At 39.8% G+C, this 14,377-nt stretch overlaps 2 protein-coding genes across 2 annotated transcripts; both read left to right on the top strand.

Moving 5' to 3' along the window:
* The first annotated feature begins 774 nt into the window (after nt 1-774).
* Nucleotides 775-3,406, top strand: LOC149386013 (uncharacterized). The gene is made up of 3 exons (XM_089626452.1): nt 775-1,000; nt 2,570-2,846; nt 3,346-3,406. The coding sequence occupies exons 1-3, from the start codon at nt 775-777 to the stop codon at nt 3,404-3,406; spliced, it is 564 nt and encodes a 187-aa protein (XP_089482578.1).
* Nucleotides 3,407-11,443: 8,037 nt separating this feature from the next.
* Nucleotides 11,444-13,468, top strand: LOC149386012 (polyphenol oxidase, chloroplastic-like). The gene has a single exon (XM_089625869.1). The coding sequence runs from the start codon at nt 11,468-11,470 to the stop codon at nt 13,247-13,249; it is 1,782 nt and encodes a 593-aa protein (XP_089481995.1). The 5' UTR covers nt 11,444-11,467; the 3' UTR covers nt 13,250-13,468.
* Nucleotides 13,469-14,377: the final 909 nt, after the last annotated feature.

The raw sequence follows: 14,377 nt of genomic DNA, 5'->3' as shown, positions 1-14,377 counted from the left end.
TTGCCTTTATAAAAAATTAAATCTGCACCTCTAAAAAAAATTAAATCTGAAAAAAATAAATAAAACATTACAAAAAGGGAGGATTTTGATAGATAAATTCACTTTAAGGTATATAATTTATATTAATAGACATGTTAAATGATATTTTTGATATTTCTAAAAATTATAGGAATAAACGCGTCATTTCGACAAAACACAGGGGGATACATATGATATTTTTCTATAACTAAATTAGTACGTGTAGAAAACATTATCGGTTATTATCCTGTAAATACGTGTATTTTTAGTAGTTTAGGATAATTACTCAATTATAATAAATATTATCGGGTAGTTAGGTAGTTATATTATTTAGCTAAATATTAGCAGTTTATTAGCAGCTTGTTACTGTGTAAACTTTCTTTGTACGGGTATTTAATCCCCGAGCCTGGATGAATGAAACTATCGAAGTTCTTCCTAAAACTTACATGGTATCAGAGCCTGTAATCTATGGAGAATTCGACTAGCCAAACAAACACAAAATCTCTCTCATCTATCTCGCAAATCAACAGCATGGACTCATCCAATTCTTCTGTCCATTCATCTATGCTCATCACTGGGCATAGATTGACTGGACGAAATTATATGGAATGGGCCCAGTCTGTGAAACTTGCAACCGATGGGAGAGGGAAACTTGGATATTTGACAGGTGAAATCAAAAGACCGAAGGAAGGAGATGATGGCTTCAATACCTGGAGATCCGAGAACTCGCTGGTCACAGCGTGGTTGCTCAACTAGATGGAAGTCTCAATCTCCAAGCCCCACATGTTCATGAAGACGGCAAAGGAGGTGTGGGACTCAGTCAGAGAGACGTACTCTGATCGTGAGAATGCATCGCAGATCTTCGAAGTGAAGACCAAGCTGTGGCAATCCAAACAGGGAGGCCGAGACGTAACAACCTACTACAACGAGATGGTGGCACACTGGCAAGAGCTGAATCAGTACCACGACGATGTGTGGGAGAGTACAACACTAGTACAAAAAAGACCTTTGGGTGCGACTTTTTTCGCACCCAAAAGTCAATTTTCGCACCCAAAGATATCTTTAGGTGCGACTTTGGGTGCGACTTTTCCGCACCCGAAAGTCCGCACCTAAAAGTCTTGGGTGCGAAAAGTCGCACCCAAAAGTCTTGACTTTCGGGTGCGACATTTAGGTGCGACTTTCCGCACCTAAAGTCGCACCTAAAAAGTCACAAAAAAAAAAAAAAAAAAATGGCGACCAAATCCCTTGGCCAAATAACCAAATCCCTCGGCCGAAACACAACCCAATCCAAATATCCAGAATTCCTCAATTCATAAAACACATCCAAAACTTCATACGGCCAAGTCCACATATAACTCAAAATTCGTCCGAAAAATCTAACAAAATTCAAACCATGCCTTTCAACCCAAACATTAAACAATTTCATAATCACATCACAAAATCAAACTCAACACACGGCCAGCGTCAAAAACACACGGCCAACACCAGAAACACACGGCCAACGTCAACTAATTTCCACAAAAGCCCCAAATTCAAGTTCCAAACCCTAGAAAATTTGGGGCTGAGGTCGAGGGTTCTCGAGAGGCCGCTCGCCGCGGGAGCAGAGGCCGGGAGGGAGGTTGCCGGTGAAGGCGTTGGAGCTGAGGTCGAGGGTGCGAAGGGCGGTACCTGCGAAGAGGAAGAAAAAAAAAGAGGAGTCGGAGTTTGTGACTGGTCGGAAATTAAAGAGGAAGAAAAAAAAAGAGGGAGAGGAAACTCACCTTAGGACGCTCGATGGTGGTGGTCGGAGAGAGAGGCTCGGTGGACTGGTGGTGGTGGTAGGAGAGAACTCGGAGAGAGAGAGAGAGAGAGAGAGAGAGAGAGAGAGAGAGAGAGAGAGAGAGAGAGAGAGAGAGAGAGAGAGGCTGAGAGTGTGAGAGAATGAATGAAAATCACAGTGAAAATTTATTTTATATCCTGACCTAGAATTTGGGTGCGACTTTATCGCACCCAATGACACTTTTGGGTGCGATTTGTCGCACCCAATGATATTTGTCAATACCTTTGGGTGCGACAAAGTCGCACCTAATAGTATTTCAAAAAAAGATGGGGAAAATTTGACAGCGATAAAATTTAAGACATTAGTACTATTGGGTGCGGAAAGTCGCACCCAATAGTACTTTTGGGTGCGAAAAGTCGCACCTAATAGTATTTCACAAAAAAAGAGGGGAAAGTTGACCGCTCAAATGTTTTAAGACTATAGGTACGACTAAGTCGCACCTAATAGTTTTGATGAAGCATTGGGTGCGACTAAGTCGCACCCAAAAGTTTTTACGGACTTTTGGGTGCGAAAAGTCGCACCTAAAGTTTAAAAAAATCAGCGAAATTTTTTATACGCTGGTTTAGTTTTGGGTGTGACAAGAATAACCGGAAAGACTCATTTGGTGTGAATTTTGGGTGCGAAAAGTCGCACCCGAATGTCTTCCGCATCGGAAAATAATATTTGTAGTAGTAACTGACTGCGCTCGACAGAAGAAACGCGAGGAGAATGACCGTGTTTACATGTTTTTAGGAGGTGTGAATCGTGATCTCGATGAAGTCAAAGGAAGAATCCTCGGTAGACGTCCGCTGCCATCAATCCGAGAAGTCTTCTCAGAGATCAGAATTGAAGAGAATAGAAGAAAGGTCATGCACCGTGGTGAAGAACAAGTACCAGCTGATTCAGCTCAAGAGACGTCAGCCTTGCTTGTGAGAGGGAACGAGGAGAAAAAGAAACCATGGTGCGACCACTGCAAGAAATTGTGGCACACCCGGGAGACCTGCTGGAAGATCCATGGAAAGCCACCGGGGTACAAGACAAAGGCAGAGCGAGCTCTTCAAGCCTCTACATCCGAAACCTCTCAAGAGCAGCGAGTCAATTCCGCACAGCTGCCATTCACCAAGGACCAGATAGAGCAGCTCCTAAAAATTCTCAAAACCACACAAACACCTAGCCAAAATGTCCCTACATGTTCCTTTGCACAAGATGGTAAAAATATTCCTACTTCTCTTCTAAGTTCTAAAACAAATAACACTGGGATCATAGACTCTGGTGCTTTTGATCATATGACGGGAAATTCGAGTCTTTTTTGTTCATATAGACCTTGTGCTGGAAATAGAAAGGTTAAGTTTGCTGATGGAAATTTTTCAGCAATAGCAGGAATAGGGGAAATAAAATTATCAGATTCCTTACCCTTGTCTCAAGTCCTTCATGTCCCAAATTTGTCCTTTAATCTTGTCTCAGTCAGTAAAATCACTAAAGACCTAAATCGTAGTGTTGAATTTCACTCTTTGATGTGTCTTTTTCAGGAACTGGTTACGGGGAGGAGGATTGACAATGCTAAGGAGCGTGATGGTCTCTATTTCTTAGAAGGATCGGACTCGAATAAAATAGGTCAAAAACCTTCTTGTTTTCAGATTATTTCCCTTCCGAATAATAATGAAGTGTATAAAATGCATTCTAGACTAGGTCATCCTAGCTTTTTCTATTTAAAAAGATTGTACCCATCTCTTTTCATTAATAAAGATCCGTCTTCCTTCTATTGTGATATATGTGCCTTGGCAAAACACCATAAAAGTCACTATCCTACACGTGCATATACTCTTACCTCTCCATTTACACTAATACATAGTGATATCTGGGGAGCGTCTAGAGTATCTACATTAACTGGAAAAAGATGGCTCATGACAATAATAGATGATCATACACGGGTTAGTTGGGTTTTCTTGTTGAAAGAAAAAGTGAAGTTGAAACCGTTTTTAAAATGTTTTTTAACATGGTACAAACCTAATATAATGTGAAAATTAAAATGGTTAGAAGTGATAACGGCCGAGAGTATTTTTCACATACTTTAAACAAATTTTTTGTTGAACAAGGGGTAATTCATCAAAGTTCATGTGTTGACACGCCTTCTCAAAATGGCATAGCGGAACGAAAAAATAGGCATCTTTTGGAAGTAACACGAGCACTTATGTTTTCAGCCAAACTTCCTAAATACCTTTGGGGAGATACACTCCTTCATGCCACATATTTAATAAACCGTATGCCTTCAAGAGTATTAAATTTTAAAACCCCTATCAATGTTTTCCAGCAAAACTTTCCAAACTCTCGGTCCATTCAATCAATTCCATTAAAAAAATTTGGCTGCATTGTGTTCATAAAAAACCCGGACAGATCAGCAAGCAAATTAGACCCTAAAGGTCAAAAGTGCATTTTCTTAGGTGTTTCATCAACTCAAAAAGGATATAAATGCTATAATCCTAAAAAAAAAAATGTTTATCACAATGGATACAATATTCTTTGAAAATGAATCTTTTTTTGATGATCATGTTGAGGGGGAGAATATAAATAGAAATTCTAAGTGTTTAGAGTTTTTGCATGAGAATGAGCAGTCTTTTATGCATGAAAATGAGCCAAACCCTGTGACAAATAATAATCTGGAGTCCGATGATGTTTCTATATCAAACTCTAGACTAGGATTTGAACAAGAAAAAGGTAATAAAGGAAAGGAAACTTGTGAACAATTAGAAGCTCTAGAACAACCTGATCTTAATGTTGAGATTAATACACCTTCAAGATTACCCAGGGAAGGAAATACTCGGAAAATACTAAGTCCTTTTGACAAATTTTATAAGAGAAAGATTCCGGACCGAGAAATAGAGGAAGTCAACGTCTCCCCGGCAAGCCATGAATCCGAACCACAACCAAGTGATGAACAAGGTACTGTTTTCAATGATTATGAATTACCTATAGCTCTTAGAAAAGAAAAAAGATCTTGTGCTAAATATCCCATATCCGCCTATGTCTCTAATAACCGGTTATCACTCTCATTCTCACTATTCCAACCAATATCCAGTATGCTCTATCTAAACCTGAATGGAAGGCAGCAGTTATGGAAGAGATGAGAGTACTTGAGAGGAATCAGACTTGGAGAATTGAAGAGCTGCCCCGTGGAAAACCTACAGTCGGCTGCATATGGGTTTTCACGCCAAAATTCAATTCAGATGGGAGCCTTGAGTGATACAAGGCAAGGTTGGTCACGAAGGGCTACACACAGACATACGGCATCGACTACACGGAGACGTTTGCCCCAGTAGCAAAGCTGAACACCATCCGGATCCTGTTGTCAGTGGCTGCAAAGTGCGAGTGGCCGCTCAACCAATTCGATGTGAAAAACGCCTTTCTCAATGGAAAGCTGGACGAGGAAGTCTACATGAGCCCTCCTCCGGGTTTTGAAGGCAGATTTGGCTCGAAGATTTGCAAGTTGGAGAAAGCGTTATATGGACTCAAACAGTCTCCACGAGCCTGGTTCGAAAGGTTTACTCTGTTTGTAAAACGAGAAGGCTATAACCAGGCTCAATCCGATCATACCCTTTTTACAAAACACTCGAAGGAAGGAAAGATTGCAATTCTCATTGTTTATGTAGACGATATTATTCTCACAGGAAATGATCAAAGGGAGATAGAGGTGTTGAAGAAGAAAATGGGGAAGGAATTCGAGGTGAAAGACTTGGGCGAGATGAGATACTTCCTAGGAATGGAGATTGCGAGGTCAAGACTAGGAATATCTGTGTCACAACGAAATTACATCCTTGATCTTCTCATGGACACCGGAATGAGCGCTTGCAAACCCGTAGACACTCCCATTGATCCTAATTTGAAGCTGGGAAACATAAAAGAAGGGGTCCCGGTTGACAAAGCTCAATATCAGCGTCTTGTAGGTAGACTTATCTATTTGTCACATACTAGACCTGATATCGCATTTGCAGTAACCTACAGAATTCTGCGCTATCTGAAGAGCATCTTGAAGCAACCTACAGAATTTTGCGCTATCTGAAGAGCTGCCCCGGAAAAGGCTTATTATTCAAGAAAGGAAGCTGCAGAACAGTGGAAGCCTTCCCTGACTCCGACTATGCTGGCTCGGACGTGGATCGCAGGTCTACTTCGGGGTATTGCACTTATGTGTGGGGTAATCTGGTCACGTGGAGAAGTAAAAAACAGGGCGTGGTGGCTAGAAGTAGTACGGAGGCTGAATATCGATCAATGGCCAATGGTGTGTGCGAATTGTTGTGGATTAAAAGAGTCCTCGGAGAATTGAAATTAGAGATAAATCTGCCCATGAAACTATTCTGCGACAACAAAGCAGCGATAAGCATCGCACATAACCTTGTTCAACATGACAGGACTAAACACATTGAGGTTGATCGGCACTTCATCAAAGAAAACCTTGAAGCTAGAATCATTTGTATTCCTTTCGTTACAACGAAGGAACAAACTGCAGATATCTTAACAAAGGGGCTGTTTCGACAAGTGTTTGAGAAGATGATAGACAAGTTGGGCATGTACAATATACACGCACCAACTTGAGAGGGAGTGTAGAAAACATTATCGGTTATTATCGTGTAAATACGTGTATTTTTAGTAATTTAGGATAATTACTCAATTATAATAGATATTATCGGGTAGTTAGGTAGTTCTATTATTTAGCTAAATATTAGCAATTTGTTAGCAGCTTGTTACCGTGTAAACTTTCTTTGTATGGGTATTTATTAATCCCCGAGCCTGGATGAATGAAACTATCGAAGTTCTTCCTAAAACTTACAGTAGGTATCCATAGAGTTTGAAACGGCTGTTAAAATATTAGTAAAGTAATTATACAATAATGTCATACGTGTATCTAATGAAGTACGGAAGGGAATAAATTAAAGTAGCAAATGGCATCTCTTTATATATATATATATATATATATATATATATATATATATATATATATTCTTGGAAAATGTATTGGAGAATCATGATTTAGATTATTAGTTAATCCCTTGATCAGATCAGAACGAATTTAATATTGCAACTTGAGCAATTACTAGTGGATGTTCAAGGTAACCAATGTTAGAAGTCAAATTAAAGCGACCTAACTTTGCCGTCCTAACAGTCATATTAAAATAAGTTTGTACTACCAATAATAATTAATTAAGCATGTTGCATAAGCAATGCATGTGCGTGCTGTTGGATTTTACACCCTAAGATAAGATTTGCGAAAATATAAATTATGAATAACCGGGAAGCTTTGCTTGCTTTATGATATATTTATTGTTGACTAAGCTGTATTTTTATATATTTGTTCGTGACAAAAGAGGATACGGATATTCGTTTGGTCTTCATCGATCTTTATATGCCATGATATAAGGAGTCTCGATCTGAAGCTTTCTATTATTATATAAGTTTTAGGGGGTATCTTTCATTTGGATAAATTACATGTATCCAAATATGGGTTAAGGGATTGTGTGTGACATCTCGATAAAGTGTATGAATCTAAAATGTAGAAAGTTAAAAGAAGTATATATTCAATTTGGTTAATTAAGAAGAAAAAAGCGCATCTTAACCCTCTATAGACAACCATATTACATAATTAAACTGAAAATTAAAATTATAAAGACTAATCTCAAGAAGACATGCCTACATTCGTGCTAACAACACTGTTTCAATAGTGCGTAAATTCGTTAGATTGCATGAAGTAACTTTGAATCGAAATTTAGCACTCCATTAAAATTTTTGACATTTTGTTGTCTTATTGAAACATGTTGAATAAAATATTGAAAATATTTTTTTGTGTATTATGGAACAGTTGATCAATATTTTAGTAAGCTAGATTAAGATTATGAAACTTGAGTATGTCAATAGCTTATTAGGTAAGCTAATAATAATAACAAACCATGGTGAATCGAAACTTTAATCTATTGAAATTTGTATACTAAGAGATTTTAAGAATATTTTTTACGGAGTTGAAAATTGAAGGAAACCAAAAGTCACAATAATACAAAAGAGAGAGAGAGAGAGAGAGAGAGAGAGAGAGAGAGAGAGAGAGAGAGAGAGAGAGAGTTTTTGAGGGGAAAAAAAATAAACCCTTAGAACATGTTGTCAACCTTAACCACAACACAACAATTAATTTTACTCGAAGATTGGATAATACACCTCATTAGCGTTCCAAGATGGGTCTTCGAATACATATACAGTGGCTTCAAACAACCCAATTATAGAACAAAGAAAACAAACAATGGAATTGTTTTTTTAACGTCAATACTTTTTATCAACAATTTGGAAAGAAACTTGAACACAATTTGTCATAAAATAATTTGGACGACTCTTTCGGAGTACTTTAATATTTCATATACATAATATTATATCATCAATTACAAATTGGTGAATAATTTTTGTTAACCGCATTTTTTGGTTGACATTTAGAAGCTTCCAAGGTTCGATTTATGATCAGACCCTATAACCACACGTAGATTAGGTGTGGTGAACCTCTTCTCTTCTCGTCGTTTTTTCCTCGTCAATGAATCTCTTTTGTGCTTATCGCGTTCGTCATGCTCGCCATTCTCGTCGTGTTCTTCGGATCTTCGAGTCTCCGAATTTCGAATCTTCTGGTTCTTCGCGTTTCTCGTCGAGCCTTCAAATCCCCGCACCTTCACCTAGCACGCGAGAAATGTGAGTCTTGAGAGACGCGGAAGGTTTTCCCTCAAGACGTGCTCTGCCGCTCAACATTAGTCGTATTGTATTGTGTTCGTCTCAATGTTTTTCTAGAGAGAGTCTTGGTGTATTTTTGTAGAGTTTTGACAAGCTGAGATAACTTACAGGGAGAGTGAATGGAATGAGGGGTATTTATAGCATTTCTCTTTGAAGGTTGAGTGGGTTTTTTAGGTCATTGGGCTTTGGAGGTCATTTTTTACTGAGGTTGTGGAAGTTCGCCGATAGTATGTCCGCCGATAGTATGCATACATATAGTTTCATTGTATAATCTCATATTTGTATTAGTGCCGATAATATGTACGTTGATAGTCTCGGCTGTGAAGTTCACCTATAGTTTCACGCCGATAGTTTCGTGTCTGTAGTCTCACCTATTAAGCTCGGCGAGCGAGTTTCATCATGCATAATGTTCTTTTTTTCCTAAGGTTTCATCACAAGATTAATTTTGCCTAAGATCTAGCGCCGATAGTTTTGTGCTCCGATAGTCTTGGACGCCGATACTTCAAAGATTTTTGTCTTCGCCGATAGTCTTGCTTCGCCAAAGATTTTGGGATGCTGATCATAGTTCAAGGATTCTTCCCTTCGCTGATGGTACGGCCGCCGATAATTCAAGAATTCTTCTCGTTGTCGAAAACTTTGGGACGTCGATACTTAGATCTTGAACTTCGCCAATAATTTAGTTTTTTTTTACTTCATTATTTTATGTTGCTTATAGATTTAGCGTGAGATTTGTCAAATATTATCGATTTTGCTTTTAGAGTGTCATTTTTCATATTGTGAAAATAACATCATTACAATCTTTAAGCTTATCGATAGAGCAATTTTGCGGAGATTTTAATCATTTCCATCTTGCATGCCACTTCACATGAAAAAGGCCTTCGGTCATCGAGATTTTTTGCAAGTTATTTCCAAACAGTGAAATCCTGAGTTAAAGAAGCTGATTTTCGCAATTTGAATTTATAAATTTTGCCGTGTTTAGAAAATTGTACACACACGCGCATGTATGTATATGATAATTAATTTTGGCAAATTTTCTCAAGTAATAATGATAATTTTGACGTCACCTCAATTTCGTTGATATTTGTTTGTTATGTACCAACTCCTTTCTATCAGTTAAGATAATCGAAATATTATCCTTATTTTATAATAAACATTATCCAGAATATATATCATAAGCAGGGAAATGGACGTGGATAGTTGCCCCCATATGGCATTATATGTATATGTACTACATAGTCATAGAGATGGGATTGTATCGGTATTGACAAAATAGTTGGCAATTCTTTTTTTTTTATTATTCATATATAATATAGGTAGTTGCCTGACTTGCCTCCATGTGGCGTCATACTTATTATATTTACGATAGAGACATACGACAAAAATAGTAGGCAAAATCACTTGGTTTTCAATACCCACCTATTAGATATAAATATGCTCTTTCTGGCGTTTCTATTTCATCAATTTCTTATATGTAGCGCCACGTCGCTACGTACTGATCTTTTTATTTTATATAGTAGTTTTACACGACCAATTATGTATATATATATATATATATTGATTTTGTTAGAGCGTACCTTTAATCTTTATATTATACAATTAAACTCACATGTACGTATGCATGTTCATTTTGTTATGGTAATACTACATCCCGGATAGCAATGGCAACAAGAAAGTTAAAAAAATCAAAACTAACTCAAACAAGATACAATTTTATTTTAAAATAAATATTACTAAATGTTTGTATAAAAAAAAGAAAAAAAATATAACCTGGATGGCTTTTAAACAACACTGCATCATAAATGAAAAAAAAAAAAAACTATGGTCAATTGTTTTGAGGTACTTAAATAAAAATATTCATTTAAAGGTCCCCTATTTATTTCTTCTTCTATACTTTAGATCCGTGCAGATATCTACTTCTGACCAGAGAACGTAACCATGTTTTTTTTTTTTTTTTCTTTCCTTTTTTCTTTTCTTTTCAATCCACCTTATTCGCGGTTGATTTAGTATTAGGAAATACAATTCAACTACCTAACTTTATTCAAATGAAGCTTATATAAAGGTTTTGAGTCTACTCTACTGACAAATAATAATGTAATTAAAGAATAAAAATTGGTTTTTAATTAGTGTGCATTTTAGGCCAAAACTTTAAAGTTCCATCCAAACCTTGCAGTTTCCATTTTAGTTTTTCGATTTATCGACAAAGAGAGTGTGCATTTTTCCAGTATCATGCTTGAATATATCTTGTGATGTTAGAGGAATTTGGTCTGAAAAAAGGGATAAATAATTTCTCAAAACTTTAAAAAATTCTATTCAGAACTCTACATCTAAAGGTATCATGCTCTAGTTTTGGTGTTAAGAAGCCTATATTTTTCAAAACTATTGTTCAGATGATAACCACAGGTTAGTTCCTTTTTAGGAAGGTGGGGACGTAAATCATATACAAATATCAAAATGCAAATTATTCTACGTTCTTGAATTTAGTTTCGTGACCTGTTGACATCGTATTATATTTTTTTTTATGTATTTATTGAACGGATAACACAAATACGACTTTTGTGAAACCAAAGCATGAAAATGTGCTAAGTTTAGCGAGAACAAAATATATGGAGAAAAAAGGATGAGAAATATCGGTTAGGGCTTAGATCTAACCAAGTGGACTCTTATAATAACAATATCCATTTCAATCTAGCACGTGATGATGATACCTAATTTTTTCAATTTTCTCCACGTCAACTTTTGTAATATTTAAAGCCAACGTGTATAATTGACTCGCGAAAATAGATATAGGAAAGCTCTATTATTATTTTTATTTTTTTGGTAATTAATTAGAGGTATTCTCCGATCCATACTTCATTATAAAATACGAGCCCATTTCTCCAACCAAAAACTTGCACCAAAACCATGACTTCTCTTTCCACCGCATCACCACCGAACACCGGCGGCCTCGCCGCCTCATCTTCCGGCCACCGCGGCGGCTCAACTCTGTCGACATTACTCCTCACGAAATCCCGAACCGTCGCCGCGGCCCCGTGGCGGCGTCGATCCATCAAGATCTCATGCAACGCCGAAGGAGGAGGCCACAGGCTGGACCGCCGGGACCTCCTCCTCGGGCTCGGCGGGATGTACGGCGCCGCGGGGCTGACAGGTGGCGGCGGCGCATTGGCCGACCCCATCTTGCCGCCGGACCTGTCCAACTGCGGGGCCGCGGACCTCCCCTCCGGCGTGGAGCAGCTGAACTGCTGCCCGCCGACCGCCGGGACGGTGGTGGACTTCGTGCTGCCGGGCCCCGGCGGGCCCGTCCGGCGCAGGCCCGCGGCCCACCTGGCGGACCGCGCCTACGTGGCGAAGTTCAACGAGGCCATGCGGCTCATGAAGGCCTTGCCGGCCAGCGACCCGCGGAGCTTCGCGAACCAGGCCAACGTCCACTGCGCGTACTGCGACGGCGCGTACGAGCAGATCGGGTTTCCCAATCTCGACATTCAGGTCCACAACTCCTGGCTCTTCTTCCCGTTCCACCGCTGGTACCTCTACTTCTACGAGAGGATCCTCGGGAAGCTCGTGGGCGACCCGAGCTTCGCGATGCCCTTCTGGAACTGGGACACCCCGGGAGGGATGAGGATGCCGACCATGTACGCCGACACACGCTCGGCTCTATATGACCCGCGCAGGAACCGCCGCCATGTGCCTCCGAGGATCATGGACTTGGACTACAATGGCCGCGACGACAACATCACCGAGCGAGCCCAGACGGACGCGAATCTCGCCATCATGTTCCGGCAGATGGTTTCCAATGGGCGGAGCGCGAGCCTGTTCATGGGCTCGGCGTACCGGGCTGGGGACGAGCCCAACCCGGGCCCCGGCTCGCTCGAGAACATGCCACACGGCTCGGTGCACATCTGGACCGGGGACAATACCCAGCCGAATTTGGAGGACATGGGAAACTTCTACTCGGCGGGGCGGGACCCGCTTTTCTACGCCCACCACTCCAACGTCGACCGGCTGTGGAGCGTCTGGAAGACGCTCCCCGGCGGGACCCGGCGGGACTTCACCGACCCGGACTTCCTCGACTCGGCCTTCCTCTTCTACGACGAGGAGGCTCGTCTCGTCCGAGTCAAGGTCCGGGACTGCCTCGACGCAACCAGGCTCGGGTACGACTACCAGGCCGTGGATATTCCCTGGGCCAACTCTCGCCCCACGCCCCGACGCTCCGTCGCCGACCGAGTCAGGAACGCGGTCGGGCGCGCCACCACGGCGAGGGCCGACGATGGGTTCCCGGAGGTGAAGTTTCCGGTGAAGCTGGACAAGCCGGTTAGGGCTATGGTGAGGCGGCCGAATAAGAAGAAGCGGAGCAAGAAGGAGAAGGACAGCGAGGAAGAGGTGTTGGTGATAAAAGGGATCGAGTTCGATCACGACAAGGCGGTGAAGTTCGACGTCTTCATCAACGACGAGGACGACGCTCCGACCGCCGCGGACAAGAGCGAGTTCGCCGGGAGCTTTGTCAACGTGCCTCACAAGCACAAGGGCGAGGCTAAGAAGATGAACACCATCCTCAGGCTTGGTCTCACTGATCTTCTCGAGGACTTGGACGCCGAGGGAGACGAGTTCATCGTCGTCACTCTGGAGCCCAAGATCGGTGCCGGTTTCGTCACCATTCATGGACTCGAGATCGAGCTCGAGTCCTGAAAAACGACGACATTTTTTTTATTTGTCGTTTTGATCGTTTGGTGGGACGAACTTTTTTAGTGCTTTTTTTTTTTTTTTTTTTTTTTTTTTTTTTTCTGTCTGTTGTTTTCTAAGAGGTTGCATGGATGTTTACTTTTCTTGACGAAATTCAATAAAGAAATCCCACTAGTTTGAAAAGAATAAAAAAAGAAAAACTACTTTTGGTTTCGTTATTGTTCATTAATGGAATATACCTATATATTCATTTCCTTATTAATTAATAGAATGCATGTTAACTTTCTTAAGTAATTCTCTAAAACAAAAAAGATTTCTTAATACATTTATATCAAGAACATTGTAAACTATGATCAATGAGAGTTTACACCAAGAAAAAGAAATATGAAAAGAAAATTCTTTTGTTGACCCAATTGCATATAGATATATGTTGTTTTTATATACAGCATATATATATATATATATATATATTATATAATCGTACGTAATCACGTATCTAGCTAGAATTAAGACAAAGAATATGTCATTTCCCGTATAGCGCGGACAACGAATTGTCAATATTTAATAGTAATTCAAAGAGGAAAAAGAAAGCCCGCTTAACCTAATATATTCAACACCTAATATATTAAAAATACTTAAAACGCAGATCTGCAGAAGGGTACTCGCTGATAAAATCTATAAAAAAAATATATCGAGTTTGCATAATTTAATATATTCAAAGGGGAAACAACCCATTGAGCGTGTGTGACTGTGTGTGTGTGTGTGTGTGTGTGTGAGTGTGACTGTGTGTGTTAGAGAGTGTGTGTGACTGTGTGTGTGTGTGTGTGTGTGTGTGAGAGAGAGAGAAGGATTCGTGTAATTCCAGGACCTTATAATGATTCTCAAAGGTTTATATAGAATAGATAGACGAAGGCAGTACGTAGTACCACTGACACTAGTCCAGTACACTAACTTCGTACACTGAAGCTATATGCAGTACAAGTACTGTATTATATATATATATATCAATAATGATTATATAATCATTATTGATGTTTAATGATTTTTTTTTTTGTAATTTGTCCTTTAATGTTCAAATGTAATCAATTCTACTGATATGTATGAATGAAAAATGGATTCATTAGTAAAAGAGTG

This window comes from Urtica dioica, chromosome 9 (genome assembly GCF_054948205.1).
Source record: "Urtica dioica subsp. dioica isolate 48M chromosome 9, U.dioica_male_clone48M_v1_H2, whole genome shotgun sequence".
In the NCBI taxonomy this organism is placed as follows: domain Eukaryota; kingdom Viridiplantae; phylum Streptophyta; class Magnoliopsida; order Rosales; family Urticaceae; genus Urtica; species Urtica dioica.
This window is presented reverse-complemented; position numbering and strand designations above follow the sequence as displayed.

What these genes read in the sequence shown, in the direction of transcription:
- LOC149386012 (XM_089625869.1), top strand. Translation starts at nt 11,468, where the DNA reads ATGACTTCTCTTTCCACCGCATCACCACCGAACACCGGCGGCCTCGCC.
- LOC149386013 (XM_089626452.1), top strand. Translation starts at nt 775, where the DNA reads ATGGAAGTCTCAATCTCCAAGCCCCACATGTTCATGAAGACGGCAAAG. An exon ending in CCACGACGATGTGTGGGAGA is followed by an intron (nt 1,001 to 2,569) that starts GTACAACACTAG and finishes ACATGTTTTTAG; the next exon opens with GAGGTGTGAATCGTGATCTC. An exon ending in ATCCATGGAAAGCCACCGGG is followed by an intron (nt 2,847 to 3,345) that starts GTACAAGACAAA and finishes TGTCTTTTTCAG; the next exon opens with GAACTGGTTACGGGGAGGAG.